The sequence below is a fragment of the Podarcis raffonei genome, chromosome 5 (assembly GCF_027172205.1).
Source record: "Podarcis raffonei isolate rPodRaf1 chromosome 5, rPodRaf1.pri, whole genome shotgun sequence".
In the NCBI taxonomy this organism is placed as follows: Eukaryota; Metazoa; Chordata; class Lepidosauria; order Squamata; family Lacertidae; genus Podarcis; species Podarcis raffonei.
In genome coordinates, this window is record NC_070606.1 from 26119525 (window position 1) to 26140189 (window position 20665).

A 20665-nucleotide genomic window follows, 5' to 3' on the forward strand; every position below is an offset into this window, starting at 1 on the left:
GTTAAAGTCTCATTTTTAGTTGTTATTTTATTTCTCCCTCACACTTTAAAAGTACAATGGTACCCCGCTAGACGAATGCCTCGCTAAACGAAAAACGCACAAGACGAAAGGGTTTTCCGATTTTTTTGCCGCTTCACAAGACGAATTTTTCTATGGGGTTGCCTCACAAGACGAATTTTTTTTCGGGTTCTTGCGAGTTTTTTCCTTTTTCTTAAAGCCGCTATGCCGCTTATCTGCTAATTGCCGCTTATCCGCTAATCCGCTAAGCCGTTAATAGCCGCTAAGCCGCTTATCTTCTAATTGCCGCTTATCCGCTAATCCGCTAATAGCGGTGCTTCGCAAGATGAAAAAACCTGCAAGACGAAGACACTCGCAGAACAAATTAATTTCGTCTTGCGGGGCACCACTGTAGTATTCTAGGGCAGTGATACACAAAACACTATGTTGATCTTTTAAGCTGACTCAAAATAATCTCTTTGTGCCAAATTATATACTTGTGAGTGAACACGACATGATTTTATTATTATTTATTAAATTTCTATACTGCCCTTCACAGGTTGGTTTACAATATAAAAAGGCAGTAATACATAATACAGAAAAAAATAAAAACAATACCCCCACATATAAATTATTCTACTTTTGAAAACACCCATATAAATATGGTTTGTTTGTTATTTTAGGACATTAGGAGGGTAGTATTTTATGGCTTATGCAATTGTGCTGAGGTTTTCCCCCCACTATATATATATATATATATATATATATATATATATATATATATATATATATATATATAATTGTTGTAGTATTTATGCTTTGTGGCTTTAAAAAAAGCCTTAAGTGCCATTAGTCTTAAGTGCAGGTGAACTTTTTGAACATTGACTGATGAGTGGCACGGGAAAGACAAGAGCAGCCAAAGCTAAGGAAGCTAAGGAGAAAGAGAAAGTAAAAAAGCAAGCACAGCTTTTGCAAACAACTTTAACTCAGGGACGTAGACTATCAGTTCCAGCTGTGCTTGCGACACAAAAAGTAGAAACCGAAAAGCCTGAAAAATCTGAAGAGGAAGATATGGCAGCAGGAGGAGCTGAGGCAGTACTGAAACAAGTTTTGGAACAATTGTCAGCAATAAATCAAAAAATTGATAATCAATCAACAAAAATTGACCAAGCAACATCCTCGATCCAGAAATTGACAGATCAGGTTTCCCAACATACCCAAGCAATTGAAAAATTGCAAGGAGCAACAGAAGAGAATCGTAAACTGGCAGGGGAAGCCGTTCAAATCGCAACATCAGCTAAAAAAGAAGTCGAGGAAGTTAAAGCAGAAGTCAAGCCTCTCCATAAACAGATAGGGGACCAACAAACCTATCTTTCGTTGGTGGAATTGAAAAATCGCGAGACCAACCTCAGACTAAGGGGAGTCCCAGAAATTGAACAAGAAGACCTAATAGGACTTTTGACAACAGAGTTTACAAAGTTCTGGGACTTAAAAGAAGAAAGTGACTTCAAAATTGTATCGGCTTTTCGGTTGGGAAGATTAGTAAGAAAAGATAGATCCAGAGACTGCCTAATAGCTTTGAGATCAAGGGAGGAGAGAGATAAAATATTAGGCCTACACTTCAAAAACTCAATTGTGATACAAGAGAAAAGGGTGGAAATTTACCGAGACATTCCTAAACAGTTATTGGACTTGAGAGCCACCTATTCAGAATTGGCTAAGTTGCTGAGACTCAACACAATTCCTTACAGGTGGGAGTTCCCACAAGGGCTATCATTTACTTACAAACAGAAGAAGGTTAAAATAAGATCACCAGAGGACCTACAAAAGTTCCAGCACGATCACGGAGAAGATCTCCAAAAAGAAGCAGCAGCTAATTGGCCTATACCCAACCCAGGTGGAGCAATACCTGCACCTTCGGAACCAGAGGAGAAAGAAGACACACCGCTCTAGGTGTAGCAGAATAGTTCAGGATGTCTCTGCGGCTACTCAGTTGGAATATAAATGGCGGAAATTCCCCGGAGAAAAGAAGGAGGTTATTTCACATATTGAAGAAAGAACAATTGGACATTATTTGCCTACAAGAAACCCATGTGACTAGGCTCCACAGGAAGGTTTTGGTTAACAAAAGATTAGGCCAAGAATTTATTTCGTCTGACAAAGTAAAGAAAAGAGGAGTGGTGATTTATGCCAAGGAGAGCCTGACACCTAAATTTCTATTTAAGGATGAACAAGGAAGAATTTTGGCAATTGAAATTCAAACCCAAGGAGTAAAAATATTGATTTTAGGAATTTATGCTCCAAATGACGGGAAATCGGAATTTTTCAAGAAGCTGCATGAGACGTTGCTGGATTATCTGGATTATGCTAACATCATAATGATGGGAGATATGAATGGAGTGGTGTCTACACACATGGATAAGTCTTACAACCAAAACTTAACATTAGACGGCAGACTGCCCAAAACTTTTTTCGAATTGACTGACAATCTGGATTTGATCGACATATGGAGGACAAAGAATCCCTTAGGTAAAGAAGGAACTTTTTTCTCTGAGGCCCACCTGTCTTGGTCAAGGATCGACCAAATCTGGACCTCCAGGGGGCTGGCACCCAAGATTAAAAGGGTGGAAATCTGCCCAAAAACATGCTCCGACCATAATGCCTTGAAAATAGAACTTAGATTAACTCAACCTGGTTCCTTCAGATGGAGAATGAATGACACACTACTAAGAGATCAAGAGATTGTGAAAAAGGCCCAAAAAACATTAAAGGACTATTTTGAGATAAATCTGAATACTACAGTTGAAAAAAGAACGATCTGGGACGCAAGCAAAGCTGTTATGAGAGGGTTTCTGATACAACAGAATACAATCAAGAAAAAACTCTGGAATGGAAAGAAGGACAAAATATTGGAGAAAATATACCAAGGAGAGAAAAAACTGAGAACCAAACCAAAGTCCAAGGAGGTGCTGAGAGAAATTAAATTCCACCAAGCAGAATATTCAAAATTGATCAATCAGGAGATTGAATGGAAAATAAAACAGATGAAGCAAAGATCCTTTGAATCAGCGAATAAATGTGGAAAGCTATTAGCTTGGCAGCTGAAAAAAAGACAAAAGCTAAATACGATAACAAACCTAGAGATTGATGGAAGGATGGTACAGAAACCAGAAGAAATTAGGAAGTGCTTCCACAGATACTTCAAAGAACTGTATGCACAGGGGCCCCAGAAAGAATCAGAGATAGATCAATTTTTAAAGACAAATGGAATATCAAAAATAACTCAAGATAAAAGATCAATCTTGAACTCTACAATAACCTCACAGGAAATTGAAGGTGCCATTCAGAATATGCAACTAGGCAAATCTCCAGGCCCGGATGGACTTACCTCCAAATATTATAAGGTTCTGAAGGACTATTTGATACAACCTTTGTTGGAGGTATGTAACCAGATCATGGATGGGAAGAGGGCACCAGAAACGTGGAAAGAAGCCTTCATCACATTGATACCTAAGTCAGAATCTGAAAAGACTCAGCTTAAAAACTACCGTCCCATCTCACTCCTAAATGTGGATTACAAAATATTTGCAGACATTTTGGCAAATAGACTTAAAAAAGTTTTAAATGAAGTAATTCATAAAGACCAAGCAGGCTTTCTCCCTGGTAGACATTTATATGAGAACACTAGAAACATCATTGACATTTTAGAACTTTTGCAGACTAATAGGAACACAAGGGCGGTGTTAATTTTTATTGATGCGGAGAAAGCATTTGACAACATATCTTGGATGTTTATGAAGAAGAACTTGGAAGGGATGGGAGTGGGACGGGGGTTTGAGAATGGATTACATGCAATCTATTCAGAACAAAAAGCTAAACTAATAGTGAACAATGTGGTGACGGAGGAATTTAAAATTGAAAAAGGGACACGACAAGGGTGCCCTCTATCCCCTCTGTTATTTATTTCAGTCCTGGAGGTGCTATTGAATATGATCAGAGAGGACCGGTTGGTACAAGGGATAGAGGTCGGAGTGAAACAATATAAACTGAAAGCTTTTGCAGATGACCTAGTTTTGACACTGCAGGAGCCAGAATCCAGTACAAAAAGAGTTCTCGAACTTATATCGGAATTTGGTCGGGTGGCGGGATTTAGGTTGAATAAACAAAAAACTAAGGTTCTGACCAAAAATTTAACAAACACAGAAACAGAGGGGTTTCAGAGAGAAACAGAACTGAATGTGGTTAAAAAAGTGAAATACCTTGGGATTTATTTGTCCTCCAAGAATTTGAATTTATTTAAGGATAATTATGAGAAATGTTGGTTGGAAGTTAAAAAGGATTTAGAAATTTGGTCAAGATTGAAACTTTCCTTGTTGGGAAGAATCGCAGCGATAAAAATGAATGTGTTGCCGAAAATGTTATTTTTGTTTCAAACCTTACAGATCGTGGACAGAGTGGACTGCTTTGGAAAATGGCAGAAGGATATATCTAGATTTATCTGGCAGGGCAAAAAGCCCCGAATAAAGTTTAAAATATTAACAGATTCAAAAGAAAGAGGGGGGTTTGCCCTGCCGGACCTGAGGTTGTATTATGAAGCTGCAGCCTTCTGCTGGCTGAAAGATTGGTTCTTGTTGGAAAACACTGATGTCCTAGATCTGGAAGGTTTTAATAATGCTTTTGGATGGCACGCATACCTATGGTACGACAAGGTTAAAGTACATAAATTGTTTAAAAGTCACATTGTCAGAAAAGCAATTTTTGCAGTCTGGATGAAATATAAAGACTTACTAGAGAGTAAAACTCCGAGGTGGCTATCACCAGTGGAGGCCAAGGCCCGAAAAAGACCCAATATGGAGGCCTATTGGCCGAAATATTGGGAACTGACTGAAAAAATTGGAGACAATTGGAAGTTGCAGAGCCAGGACAAACTAAAAAATAAGGTGCGAGATTGGTTACATTATGCTCAAATTCAAGAGGTTTTCAAAATGGATAAAAAAGTTGGTTTCCAGGTGGAAAAGTCGAAACTAGAGACAGAATTGTTAGAACCAAAGACAAAGCTGTTATCTAGAATGTATAACTTGCTGCTTATGTGGAACTTACAGGATGAGACAGTTAAATCTGCTATGATTAAATGGGCACAGGATGTTGGACACAACATTATGTTTGAAGACTGGGAAAGGTTATGGAACACCGGAATGAAATTCACGGCAAGTACGGCCTTGAAGGAAAACATTATGAAAATGATATACCGGTGGTACATGACCCCAGTCAAGTTAGCTAAGATACACCACCTGTCTGACAATAAATGTTGGAAGTGTAAGGAAGCAGAGGGGACTTTCTTTCACCTCTGGTGGACATGCCCAAGGGTTAAGGCTTTCTGGGAAATGATTTATAATGAGTTGAAAAAGATATTTAGGTATACCTTTCCCAAGAAACCAGAGGCCTTCCTGTTGGGCATGGTAGACCAGAAAGTGTCAAAGAAGGACAGAACTTTGTTTATGTATGCTAGTACAGCAGCAAGAATACTTATCGCAAAGAACTGGAAGACACAAGATTTACCCACGCTGGAGGAATGGCAGACGCAGTTGATGGACTACATGGAGATAGCTGAACTGACCGGCAGAATCCGAGATTTGGATGTAGAAACAACTGAGGCGGACTGGAAAAAGTTTAAAGACTACTTGCAAAAGTATTATAAACTGTATGAATCTTAAGATTGTGCATGATTTCGAAATGATACGCTTTAGCAATTATGATTAAGTAAATAGTAAACTAAGTGATAAAAGAGAAAAGGAGATAATATGAACTGAACATGTTACGTTTATTTTAAAGGTATAAAAACTGTGACACAATATATTGAATTTAGATACATAACATGTAAAAGTTACAATAAGGTATGACATAAGGTAACAAATTGCTGACATTGTTAATATAAAGAACGCAGAATCGGAAGGGGTGGGGAAGTCCAAATTGGGATTTTTGTTAAAAAAAAAAAAAAATGGTTTCTTGTAAATTCCTTATTTGCTTGCAATGTATAAAAGTTGGAAAGAAACGTAATAAAAAATATTATAAAAAAAAATAAATAAAAAAAGCCTTAAGTGCCATTAGTCTTAAGTGCAGGTGAACTTTTTGAAAAGTGACTGGAGTAAAAATTACTCGCAGCGGTCAGGAGCTGCTAACTGTAGCTCCAGTTGATGTGCATTGCCCTATAAAAGCTAGCTGAGCCTCTGAAATAAATTTTCTGATACAAGGTCTGTCTCAAACACATAAGCTACCTTGCCTCTTTGAGCCAAGCTACTGTAGCAGAAGAATCCCCAACAGCTCTCACATATGTTATGCATATACAACCCAGGTTTCCTAAAGTAACCAGTACATAAACAGATACATACAGAAATGTGTGTACCTCTGAAATAACATATATGTCTTAATACAGTTACATAATTATACTGCAGAAATGTAGATGACTATGAATGAGCTGCTGAGGTATTAGAGGGCACTCAGTAAAATAGGCAGTCCGATGTAGACAAGACTCGGTCAGAGTGAAACTGCCGTATTCAGTGTATAAATCTGTTCAATTCCTCCTCCATCCTTGTTTTGAACATGTGGAAAATCCTCTCCACATTATTTTGTTGTTCTCGTAGCTAAACTCTGTATGTGAATCGGATCAGTGACTGAAAGAGCAGAGGTTAAAGGGCAAGAGGAATTTTCCATGGAGTGCAGGGTCCACTGTGGCATTCACCACTAAAAGGACGTCCCTCCCTAACTGCTGCACTCTTTTTGCAGTGTCAGTATTATACCTGTTTTCAGCCTGTGTTCCTACTGGGGGGAGAGTTAGTTCAATGCATTCATCTCATCATGCAGTGAAGCAGATTCCTAAGAATGTAAACTCTATGTCACTGAATCAGATCAAATAATGCGAAAGGGGGGGGCAGTAAATAAAGACAACAATGGTCCTACCCTGCCTAGTGTCTGGTAAATAATAATGTGAAGAGTAGATTAGAGCTTGTTCCATTATTCTTTAACCTTCCACAAGTTAATAGGAATGATCCAGCTACATATAAAAATCTTCTGGCCCTTTAATTTCAAAGTTAGATATAAGCAAATCTGTAACCAAAACAAATTGAATTATAGAGATCTTCTTCTTCTTCTTTTCTAGATTATTCCCGAATGTGTTCTTTTGTCAACTGACTTCATTTGAAGTCTTGCATTTCAAGCTGAATTTTGTTGATTACCGCATGGAAGTAACACCCCCCCTTAATTATAAGGATACATCTTGCAAGGTTGTTAGAAAAGAAATTGGGAGAGGAGCAAGATGCAAAACTTTTAATGGGAAACTTTGCCCACTAAATGTGGTCTCATTGAGATAGTTGTCTCACAAGCTTCAGTAATATAAAAAAAGAGGCACTTTAAATTAAGCAACCAACAACAGGTGTAATCAAAGATTGACTGATAGCGAATGTGCCTTTGAATTAAAGGAGAAGCACAATTGTGTAGGAATCATCTATCCCCATAAATGATTTAAAGACAGAGCAAGAAATGATATTACTAACGCCATAGTCTCTTGCTCATAATTTGTTTTATCTTAATAAATAACTAACGCCACCATCTTTGCTTGGGGTGATTAGTTTTATAGTTTTCTATAGTATAGTATGGGGATTTACAACTTTTTGCTTCCTATACCATTACACTTTCCTTTCTAACTGTGGGATATGAATGGAGTAAATAAATAAATAAATGTGATGTTTCACTCACCCTAAATATGGTTTCGCACAACCAGTTTGTCCCATTACATGGTGATTTTTGACATCGCACTGAGGAAACACGTCTGTGGGAAATGTTTTTCTTTGGGTTGTGCCCAATAGAGTTGCCACCAAGATCTGAACTGAATTTAGCTTCTTAACAAGCAAAATCTTTCTGAATTTTAGGAGAAGCCAAAAGAGTTTCACTAAAACTGTGGACGCTTCTCAGTGAGTTCTAGCTTTTAGTGGATTACTTCTAAAATGGAATGCAAAGCACAAATGGATTCCTGAGGGATTTTGAGGAAATCACAATGTTGACAGGACCAGGGAAACTTCTCAGAAGGGTTCTGAACATTCCCGGGTCAAATATGTATTTGTCTCAGTATGTCCAAATTTTGATGAAAAACATGTTTATAATAGTAAAATAAATGCCCATGAGGCACGTGCAGGTCCAGTGTCTAATTTTAGACATGTTACAAGGAGTGCTATAAACCAAGAAGTAGCAGTAAAAATATGTCATTAATGTTTTGATGTTTTCGGTTATGTTTCAGTAAACCACTTGGGAATTTCAGAGCCAATTTACACATTCCTTTAACTCACCGAGCAAGAGGTGGTGGGGCAAATGATAAATAGGTTCTCTCATGGTTAAATATTGCTCTATAGTTGAATATTCCTCCCTGCCCTTAAAAACTAGTTGTCTCAGGGATTGGGATGCAGACTATTAAATTCCCTAACATGCACATTTTTTGTCATGGAGTGTGGCTTCCACCCCCCATGGCTGTGTATTCAAATATACAACCTTCAACTTGTAGTGTAAAACTTGATCTACACAAGCAGATAGATCACATGGTACAGAGTTCGCAGAACTGTAGCATTTCGTCTTTTAATCCCCACAATTATGTAAATGTGTGTTTCTTTTTGTGTGTGTGTACATCCAGCTTTTTATGATGATGTTCATTAAAATACAAAAGTTGTGGGCTTAGAATGCTAACAGATAACTACAAGACAGGAATTATAGACGGGCATTAGCCTTTGTAAATAAGTTCCCAAGAGCTCACTCATTTTCTTATATTTCAGGTGGTGAATCTGCAGTCAATTCCATGGCGATGCGGATTGTGATGGGTAGCTGGTGGCTCTTCACTCTTATTGTGTGTTCATCCTACACAGCGAACTTAGCGGCGTTTCTCACTGTGAACAGAATGGACAATCCTATCAGGTAAGAGCTTTTCCCTACTACATAGCCGAGAAACCTGAACATTTTAATTATTATTATTATTATTATTATTATTATTATTATTATTATTATTATTATTTATACCCCGCCCATCTGACTGGGTTTCCCCAGCCACTCTGGGCGGCTTCCAACAAAATATTAAAATACAATTGTCCATCAAATATTAAAAGCTTCCCTAAACAGGGCTGCCTTCAGATGTCTCCTAAAAGTCTGGTAGTTGTTTATTTCCTTGACATCTGATGGGAGGGCGTTCCACAGGGTGGGCGCCACTACCGAGAAGACCCTCTGCCTGGTTTCCTGTAACTTCACTTCTCGCAGGGAGGGAACCGCCAGAAGGCCCTCGGCGCTGGACCTCAGTGTTCAAGTAGAACGATGGGGTGGAGATGCTCCTTTAGGTAAACTGGACTGAGGCCATTTAGGGCTTTAAAGGTCAGCACCAACACTCTAAAATGTGCTCGGAAACGTACTGGGAGCCAATGTAGGTTTTTCAAGACCGGTTTTATGTGGTCTCGCCAGCCGCTCCCAGTCACCAATCTAGCAGCCGCATTCTGGATTAGTTGTAGTTTCCAGGTCACCTTCAAAGGTAGCCCCACATAGAGCACACTGCAGTAGTCCAAGCGAGAGATAACTAGAGCATGTACCACTGGTGAGACAGTCCGCGGGCAGGTAGGGTCTCAGCCTGCGTACCAGATGGAGCTGGTAAACAGCTGCCCTGGACACCAAATTAACCTATGCCTCCATGGACAGCTGTGAGTCCAAAATGACTCCCAGGCTGTGCACCAGGTCCTTCAGGGGCACAGTTACCCCATTCAGGACCAGGGAGTCCTCCACACCTGCCCACCTCCTGTCCCCCCAAAACAGTACTTCTGTCTTGTCAGGATTCAACCTCGATCTGTAAACATGAAGAAGGGTGTATTGGGCAGGAAGGAGGGCATTTGAAAAGGTTTGGGGACAGCAGTTGCAGTTTGTGAGAAATACCCACTTGGAATGAAAAAGCCTCACCCGCCTAACTTTGTTTTGCCATCGCTTATCAGAAACTAATTCAAAATTTCCTCTGAAACTGTCAATGCTGGGAAACTGCAGTGCTATTATTTATTGAAAAATGTTAATTCTGCTTGAGAGGCCAGGCTCTAGGATCTGCCATATGGCTACAGCTGCACAGGCTCATGAAGCAAAAACTATAGAACATCTGGCCTTAATGTTTGCGGGATGTATTTGTGTAACCTCAGTTGTATGTGTCATTTCATATAGTTATGCGCCGAAAATTGCACGTGCGTAAGGGAACACGCTTCCACAGCGTGGTTGCACTGAGAGCAGCAGAGGTCTTGGAAGCAGTAGAGTGGAAGATAGTACGCATCATATATCAGCATGGTAAATCTCCCTGGCTTATAAAAGTACTTCATAGTTTTACCCTTAGTAGTACATTTAGCCTTTTTACCTTTCTCTGTGTCAGTGATTAAAACTTCCAGCCATTCATCCTGAGGTGCAATTGCATCCAGCTGTCAACAAAATTGGCAAGAGCCAGCTTCCAGCTGATTCGTTACAGTCAGTGATAATGTACAAAGGAGACAGCAAGACAATTTCATCTGAAGACACCTGCTTAAATATATATATGTGTAATTTTCTTCTCACATTTCTTTCTGGAAACATTAATTGATTCTTCCATCTCAACTTAACACTAAAGAACTATTTGCAGGCCTCAGTCTTTTCCAGACCCTCCAAGTGTCCCTATTTTCCAGGGACAGCCTTGGATTTACAAAAGCCATACTGGTTTCTGATTTGATCCCAGAATGTCCCACTTTTCCTTAGAACGCCCCTATTTCCATCTGAGAAATGTTGGAGTGTATGGTAGGAAGCCTCTATTTACATTGGATAAATGTTGGAATGCATGGAGTTATGTGACCCATAAGCCAAGGAGATGAGAACTATACAACCTTTAGAAGACATCTGAAGGTAGACCAGCACAGACAAGTTTTTTAATGTTTAGTATTTCATTTTTATATGTTGGAAGCCACCCAGAGTGGCTGGGGCAACCCAGTCAGATGGGTGGGGTTCAAATAATAAAATTATTATGATTATTCTGGAATAGGACGTCCCTATTTTCATTTGAGAAATGTTGGAGGGTATGCCTTTCCCTGTTGCTGGAGTAGATTAGCTCAGTTCTAAAGAAGCTGAAAGTGTCTTTTGTTTCTCTGAAAACCTTCCAGCTCAGCAGAAGAACTTGTGCTTGAGTGCTGCTATATTCTGCATTTGAAATTCCTTACCTGTTAAAATTATCCATGGAGCACTTTTCTCCACTGTTACCTCCAAACAGAGAATAGCCCATTACTGTATTCCTTCCATGATAGACTGTATGGCTTAGCCTTTAAGCTTGTGTTTCTGTTTTCTATGAGTTTCCCCCCCTTGAGCTCAGTGATAAACTCTTTATGTGCCCAGGAGCCATGACCTGCCATCCCGCAACATGTCTTGAAAGGACTACCCGTGACAATATTCTTTTGGTTCAAATTAGGCCACAACATTATTGATTCCAGATGGATGTGGTTTTGGCATAGACATTGGGTATATGTCTATGCCAGTGTGGTGCAGAGAGCCAGTGTGGTGTAGTGGTTAAGAGCGGTGGACTCGTAATCTGGTGAACCGAGTTTGCGTCCCTGCTCCTCCACATATAGGTGTTGGGTGACCTTGGGCTAGTCACACTTTTCTGAAGTCTCTCAGCCTCACTCACCTCACAGAGTGTTTGTTGTGGGGGAGGAAGGGAAAGGAGATTGTCAGCTGCTTTGAGACTCCTTTGGGTAGTGATAAAGCGGGATATCAAATCCAAACTCTCTTCTTCTTGTTGTTTCAACCAGCCCACCTGTTGCTTGATTCTCCAAGGGGTTGAACCAGTGGTGAGGAAATCCTATGACATATGTCAAATAGGTTCTTCCCCACACAGATCACTACTGAGAAGAGCTGTGGCCCAAGACCCTGCCTGGGCATCCAGACAGGAGACCTCCTCTAGGGTCCCTTTAATGGGTTACTCAATTCCCTTGGAGGGACTTACAACCTTCCCTCCAACCATGACCAGGTTTTTTACCCAATGCCTTACCCACCAAAGTTGTTACAATTGCTACGAGGTAGGCAAAAACCTCAGGTTGGCCAACTGACCAGAAAGACAAATACCTCCCCAGCCCCTAATATGGCAACCAATCATAATTCACAGCAAGGTCAGGAAACAAATGCTACCCCCAAGAATGGTAGGAGCTGGCCTAACTGTTGGGCAGTTAGGAGGGAGATTCTGTGAAACTGAAGTGCCGTGTGAGGGGCCGACACTCTTTATATACTCTGGGAGCAGACCTGAGTGAAGACTACAAGGGACCCAGTCAGGCTTGTTTGCTGAACATGCCCGCCCCTTGTTCTGGCTGCTATTGGCCCATCTGCAACCAATTCAAATGCTTCGCAGCCAGCAGAAGAGGTTTTTTACATCTCCTTTCTGCTGAGGACTTAGCCAAAGAGTCTGTGGAGGCAGCAGGATGCACCGTGCTGCAATGCCACAGTACCCTTGGCAGTTTGCAATATATAGTGGTACCTCGGGTTAAGAATTTAATTCATTCTGGAGGTCCGTTCTTAACCTGAAACTGTTCTTAACCTGAGGTACCACCTTAGTTAATGGGGCCTCCTGCTGCCGCCGCACGATTTCTGTTCTCATCCTGAAGCAAAGTTCTTCACCTGAGGTACTATTTCTGGGTTAGCAAAGTCTGTAACCTGAAGCGTCTGTAACCTGAAGCATCTGTAACCTGAGCTACCACTGTACTAGGAAAGCTTCTGCATGGAGGGAGAAGTGTTCCATTAGATGGTTTAGGCAAGCCACTCTCTCCCAACTCCTCAACAATTTTCAGTGCGGTGATGTCAATACTGATCTGCGTTTCACTGTTGTTGTGAGAAGTATCGAGAGGGTATGTGTGAAACACTTTGGGCTTTCTCAAATGTTTTGTAAGTAATGATATGTATCAGCACTAAACCACATATTGTGTGTATATATATCGTAAATAAAAAATAAAGGACCCCTGGACAATTAAGTCCAGTCAAAGACAGCTTTCTGGGTCATGTGGCCAGCATGACTAAACTGCTTCTGGCACAACAGAACACTGTGGTGGAAGCCAGAGTGCACAGAAACACTGTTTACCTTCTCGCGGCAGCAGTATCTATTTATTGACTTGCGCTGGTATGCTTTTGAACTGCTAAGTTGGCAGGACCTGGAACAGAGCAATGGGAGCTCACCCGATCACATGGATTCAAACCGCCGACCTTCCAATCATCAAGCCCAAGAGGCTCAGTGGTTTAGACCACAGTGGCGTCCGTATCTATACACACACACACACAAACAACAACAAAAACATCCCAAGTTCAATTCATGTAGGTTTGGGACAGATCTCTGTCTGAATCTGTGGAAGCTTCATATAGACCAGGCTTCCTCGGCCTTGGCCCTCCAGATGTTTTGAGACTACAATTCCCATCATCCCTGACCACTGGTTCTGCTACCTAGGGATCATGGGAGTTGTAGGCCAAAAACATCTGGGTGCCCAAGGCTGAGGAAGCCTGATATAGAGACTACTGAGCTAGATGAACCAACAGTCTTGACTCTGAATAAGGCAGCTTCCTTTGTGCCTAGAAAACCTTTAGCATGTTTTATCTGGAAGGCGTTATCTGGCATTCATTTCTGTAAGGTACTTTCAAACATTACATGATTATTGCCATTTGGATGCCAAACTCTCATCTGATTCATCCAGTGCCAGGCATAGAGTCCTGCTGTGTGTTTCTTGTGCTAATGCATATTGCTTTTGCTTTTTTGAATGGATTTCCAGTTCCCCAAGCATTATAATTACACATAGTACAGAACAGCTGTTTGCTACTTTGAGCTTCCCCAGGCTTGTAAGGAACGCACATCTGAATTAGGTTTCTTTTCAGAAATAGTGAGATTCAGGACATCAAATCATAGCTGCCAGTCACACCCACTCATCTGAAAACCAGTCATCTTCCGAGATTTCCTCCCAGTGTTAGTTTGCTAACCCCTCTCCCCCCATGTTACTATCCTGCCCCCTCAAAGAATGTTTGACTGGGCTACAATGCCCCTTCCCACTATTACATGATTCCTCAGCGGGCCTTTCCCTTTTATTCTTATCACAACCCTATAATATAGCAATCTGAGAGAAGACCACCAAGGCTGAGTGGAAATGCAATCTGAATCTCCTCCATCCAAGTCCAGCGCTCTTCCCACCACACCACATAGGGCTGACCCAACTAGGGTCTTCGTTTGTCCACTCTGCCTTCCTGGAGCCATGGCATCTGCTGTGTAGCCCAGCCCTGTGTGTGCCTGAATTTAATTAGAGATGATCTGGATTCCCATGTTGCTGCTTGTTTGCAAGGATAAGTGTGTGGAGTTCGCAACTACATACATATTCTAGGGCCCAGGTTCAGGAGCACCCTTCTGGTAATAATTAAGTGCCATGCTAAAAACAAACAAAGTAGGACACATAGAAAAGTAGGCTGTCTGCAAATTCAAAGGCATTTCAAATTAAAGCCTTTGTCAGATAAGCTTTTACATTTGCAGTTTTTTATGAATATTTTAGGTACGTCTGTTTAACTCTGTTCCTTGATTGCACACACAGAGTGTGTCTGTTTATATAACCATATCTATTGTCTGGTGATTTGGAGTGTTGTCAGAATTTGGACCTTAATTCCCAAGTTTTCATGTTTGTTTATGTCAAGGTTGAAAACCAAGTCAGGTAAGACCCCTATTAACATGATCTTCCCTTCTTTGTTTTCTTGAGGAGAAATAATCCCGTACATCAGCATTTACACGGAGCACCCAGCCCACAAGTGATCTTTTGTGTGTGATGCATTGCACCTTCCCCACCCATTTCTCTGCCCACGTCAGTCTGTTTTAAAGTCTTTCAGGCAGGGAGCTGCCTCTTTAAAAATTATTGGTCAGCATCTAATAATTTAGCCCTTTAAAAATAAGATAAGATGATGTTGAGCCCTTGGCTCTAACTCTTTTGCTCTTGATTGTGATTCCCCTTTCTGCTGTCACCACTTCCTAGCATCTTCCTGTTGTTAAGGGTGGGGTGGTTCCATAGCAACAATAGAATTTCACTACTGTCAGGATGTATAGAGCCAGCACATTTCCCAGGCAACCATACAATGGCCCCGTTCATTCTTTGTACGCAGAGGCAGATTTACGGGAGCATGATTGGTTCGCTCACACAAGGTGCCAAGCCGAGGGGGCACCGGAACAGTGACTTAGAACGGAAGGCAAGAGAGTGGGGGCACTGAAATTTGAAAGCCCAGATTCCGCTGCTGTTGTCTGTATAATAAAAGAGGATCAGATTAGTAGCAGAAACTTGCCACCCCTTTGCCTGCTACTCAAGAGATAAGAATCCACCCATCAAATAAATACATAAGTGGACAGAGCCTGATAGAAACCGTACTAGACCCTTAGAGCAGGAGAAATACTAACAAAGATGTCTTGGAAAGGGTACAACATTCACTGCATGTTGTTTTTCATGAGACAATCTTTAAAATTCCAAATCAACTGAAATGAGTTTGTAAACCCCCTCTTGCATCTTCCGACCATCTGCATTTGTGAAGATTGCCCGAGTGCGGTATACGTGACTTTCCCAGGGCTTTCCAGGCTGTCTAATAGAAGAGATGCCTTTGCTTATAAATTAAGCCATGCAGGCACAAAGTAAGGAAATAATCTCAAATGCCTCATAATTAAGTGTCTCTAGCTTGTATTTAGGGATAGGGATACACATTCTGCAATACTGCAGACTCACATTGCCAACGCATTATTTGTGATCCTTGTCAGTAACTCTGAGGCTGGATGCTTGGTGATCCCCGGAAGGCCAGTGCTTGGTGTTAAAGGCTCATCTGCCCTATGGGTGAGCCGGCTCTGAGCAACACTGCTTCATAGTTGAAAAAGCTTATCTGCATCTAACAGATAGTGATAGAAACAGACTAACACAGAAACAAACAGGCATAATAAATTAACAATATTGAACCTGTTTAACAAATTCCAGTAACGTAAAACTGAGCCAACAAAGTTTGTATAACTATCCAAAGGACTTTTTTAAAAAGCATAGTCTTCATCAGTCACCTTGAAGTAGTCTAGTAATGGGGACTGACAGACCTCACTTAGGAAGCCATTCTATAGAATGAGACACAATGGAAAAAATGCTAGTCATGGTTGGCACCAGTCCTGCTTCCAAGGTTGAAGGATTTCCAGGAGGGCCCTACATGATTATCAAAGCACAGGGATGGAACTTACAGAAGTAGGCACATGCTCAGGCACCAAGTAACTAGTAATAATAATAATAATAATAAATTTTATTTATACCCTGCCCTCCCCGGCCAGAGCTGGGCTCAGGGCAGCTAACACCAGTAAAATTACAGTAAAAACATAATAGGGGGGGAAACCAATTTAGAATACAGGTTAAAATGCAATTTAAAATGCAGCCTTATTTTAAAAGTAGCCCATAGATCAAAACCATAAGGGGAGGGAACATAAGGGTCAGACTGAGTCCAAACCAAAGGTCAGGCAGAACAGCTCTGTCTTGCAGGCCCTGCGGAAAGATATCAAGTCCCATAGGGCCCTAGTCTCTTGTGACACAGCATTCCACCAAGTCGGGGCCAGTACTGAAAAGGCCCAGTTGAGACCAATCTAACCACCTTGCGACTTGGGACCTCCAAAATGTTGTCATTTGTGGACCTTATGGTCCTCTGTGGGGCATACCAGGAGAGGCGGTCCCATAGGTACGTAGGTCCTAGGCCGCATAGGGCTTTACAAGACCAGCACCTTGAATTATGGCCAAAAAAATAATTGGCAGCCATTGCAAATCATGTGGAACTGGTGTGATAGAATAAAATGTCTAGTTTTCATTAGCATTTCAATCTGATAACGTAGGGACAGACAGGAAACCTCTTTCTGTTACGTGCCTGTCATTGACATCCTGAGAAAGAATCGGCCATGATGGGCTTAAGTTTAGTACGTACCCTTGGAGAGATGAAAAGGGTTTACCAATTTATAAAGTAAGGTAGCAAATGTTCCCCAGTGTGGATGGCCTACACTATTCATAAGATGAGCTGCACATTATAATTTCCACAGAGTGCACACTACATGTTCTAGCAATCAAACGTCTCTTTGGTATTTCTCTGCATTTCCCTGTTGCTTCCTTGAAGCACGAACTGCTCTCTCCTCTTTCTCTTTCTGAGCTGTGGAAGCAACATCAAGGAAGCATACTTTAGAGCGTGCCCTAGAACTTTTAATACCGCAAGCCCTGTCGGATTCAAGAACTTCAGAAGGAGTCCTTTGTAGACTTTCTTTTCATAAGACTAATGGGATTGCCAAAGTGAGAGTCCCAGTGACCTCTGCTTGTTCTGATTCCACAGCAAAGTTCCAGATCCACCTTCAGTTTATTAACATTTTTCAGTGTATGCGTTATCAGTGAATGGGATTATGAAAGGGAAAATAATGAACCACCAGCACTGTAGGTCATGCAAATCAGCACCATTTAATTAAAGCACTATTTTTTAAACTGCTACACAATAATACTTTTATTGACTTCTATATTGCAAGTTTGTAATTTCATTTATTTATTAGATTTTCATTGCCCCCTAACCTGGATGGAAGCACCATTTGTCTCATAGAGATGCCAGCAAACTTTTTCAGAGTTAGGCCCAGGAATGAGCTACTAGGGCTCAGTAATGTTTGCCTCAAAATAAGAGATAAGAATTCAAAGCCCCGGGATTCTTCTGCAGCTTAGATTTTTTTAAAAAATGAGGGGGAAAAGGCTTATTGAATAAATAGCTTCTTAAAGAAGATACGCGGTTAGAAGCAAAAGCCTATACCCCAGTGGGAGAGTGGGCTTTTGCAACTAGCGTGATCCCCCCCCCAAGATAATTCTTCAAAGCAGCTCCCCAGTAAAGGGATAAAGATGGTTGACAATGACTCTGCAAGGAGGCTACGTTGAAGAGCTACCCTTGGTGAAACTAGGAGGGGGACAAAAACCCATCACTGTCAAATATACTTGGGCTGCAAGGATCTCATACAGATGGACTTTCTCTAAGAGTAGCTCTTCAGCTGAGCTCCCTTGCAAAGCCATTGACAACCATCTCTGTTGCTTTGCTAGAGGGCTATGTTGGAGAAATACATCTTGGAAAACAGGAATGGGGGCCAAAATCCCAAACCCTGTGGAAGAATATTTTACCCCAAGGTTCCTCCGTGGGCCTTTGGGGCGGGGATGGGCTTTTTCATCCAGTTTTCCTGGGGACATCTCTTCAAAGCTGCAAAGTCACATGGAAACATCAGCTTCCCCAATGGTTCCTCAGCGAGCTGAGCTTTTTACCAATGCTTTGGTAAATATATCAGCCCAATTCAAAGCCAATCTGACGTGAACTGATAGGAGCTGGCTGGCAGCTCCCAGTCTTGGCTACCATGTTTCTTTACTGCACATGATACCATGGTCTCTTGGGAATGTGGTGTTCAGTTTTAACTGGTCAAAAAGAAAATCTGGCCAGCTCAGCTGCTAAATATAGCCAAGTCATGGTCAACTCTTATATAAATGATTGCCTTTTAGAACTGTTAGAATAAACAAATAATTATGCTGAATGTCAAAACTATTCTGTTCCAGAGAACCCTTTAATCATGTCCTCTCAGAATCTTTATCAAGCACTATGCCAAATTACCGGTACATGGAAGCCCCTTTTAGCCCAAACAATCTCAGTGGACTCTCTGGTACTTCTGATTCCTGTGTCACTGGAGTGATTGCTCTTGTGTTTATTTCTTCCTGAAGTCTGTATTCCAGTTCCTAATGTGACTCACCTTTAAGTTAGAACACATGGCTAGCTGGAGAAGCAGAGGGCAGAAATTCTCTAGTGATGATTTCAAGCTGTGGTCCATGGACCACTAGTGGTCTGTGAGCTTCATTGGGGGGGGGGGTCCGTGGAGTATCTGTGGATTTGTGTTTGAAGATGGAAGAAAGCATATTCATCATGTTAAATATCCATATGATATTTAATTGCATTTTATTGATTATTTAGTTTTTTATATTGTATATTCAGTAAAATACAAGATATAAGAAATAGAATAAGCAATTAAAATACACTTAAAAAATCATAAAGCATCTGGCTCACCACACTACAATTGCTGCCACAAGCAGAAAAAATCATTAAGTGATCTGCCAAGACCATCAGCAATTTTCAGGTGGTTTGTAGGAAAGGAGAAAATGGTAACCATTGCTCTAGTGATAATCACACAACAGTTGCTGCTCCTAAATGAGGAATGTGTGACCTTTATTCCTGCAAAAGGGGCCCTCTCTAAGGATGGCATTGTATCAGATTTTTTTTTCTTCCCAATTTCGATCTTTGTTGCTGAAGTTTTGATAGATGCGTCTCCAAATCTGAGTATCTGGATAAAAAGATATGAAGCAGGTGGAAAGCAAATCTACATAGATTATCAAGGTAGTTTGTTACTTCCATTTTAGGCAAAAGCATTTGTAATTCGCCAGATGTGTCTGATTCAAACAGAATGGTTTCATGCCAACTTTATGATACACTTGATTTAGGTAAAGTGGCTAAAACCTGCTGTTGAGACTGAGTTGCTCTTTATTTCAGTCTATCACTTTAGTTGCTTTTCTTTCTTTCAACTATTAATTATATTGCATGTATTAAAATACTTTGCTTTAGTAAATGTGTTAACCCTTTAAGCTTACTCAAATAAAAGACAAAATAGCATAGTGATTGTTTGAAAACGTTCACCCCGCAATTAAGCTCATTTTTGTGTCTTGGTTGAAAAGCGTAGCCATCTGTATAAATTGCTCTTAAGTGCCTTTTATTTTGTTCCGTTTCCACTTGGCAAACAAGATTACCCTGTAGTTGATGCTTCCACCCTCCCTCACTCCCTAGACCTAAAGCTAATGAACAAACTGGAGCTCTTCTCTAAACTGATTTATGCATAGAGGAATGCAAACAAACACCCCACACCACTGAAAGCTCCGTCTAAGTAATAAAGCATTCGGAGAATAAAAACTTAGAATATAAAATGCATTCACCACTATTAGAGCTGCTGCACTCACATTCAGGATGGGTTATATCCAGCCTTTCTTCCATGGAACTTTCAGAGATGTACATAGGGGTCTGGGGGCAGCCTCCTATTTGGGCATTGAGGTTACCTCTGTTTAACTGCTCAATACCCTGGGATTAGTTTTTGGCACATCACAGTTTTTCAGTCCGTAGCAGTTAAGTGACAAATGGGGTGCTTTCAAGTGAACTCTTACTATTGAAAACTGTTTTGTTGAGATCGCACAAATGGCTCACTGTGGCAACGGGATTTTAAAAATTATTATTAATTATTCTATTATTAATATTCATTAAATTTGTATGTCGCCCTATCCCCGCAGGTCTCAGGGTGGTTCACAGGATAAAATCACAATATAAAAACACAAAATACATAATCAAAATTTTTAAAAAACAGGAACCACTCAATAACCCCTGCCCAACACATTTTTAAAGGGCAAATGCCAATCAGCCCAAGCCCTGGTTAAAGAGGAAGGAGAGAAGAAGAAGAGTTTGGATTTGATACCCCGCTTTATCACTACCCGAAGGAGTCTCAAAGCGGCTCACATTCTCCTTTCCCTTCCTCCCTCACAACAAACACTCT

The 20665-nt window shown here is 40.8% G+C and overlaps 1 protein-coding gene across 4 annotated transcripts in view; it reads left to right on the top strand.

Annotated features, from left to right (window-relative positions):
* The window catches only part of GRID1 (glutamate ionotropic receptor delta type subunit 1), a 709085-nt gene that overhangs the window by 628729 nt on the left and 59691 nt on the right, over positions 1 to 20665 (top strand). For all 4 annotated transcript variants that reach the window (XM_053388290.1, XM_053388291.1, XM_053388292.1 and 1 more), the window contains exon 12: positions 8814 to 8952. In XM_053388290.1, coding sequence (XP_053244265.1) covers positions 8814 to 8952 — 139 coding nt within the window. The remainder of the gene's footprint in view (positions 1 to 8813; positions 8953 to 20665) is intronic.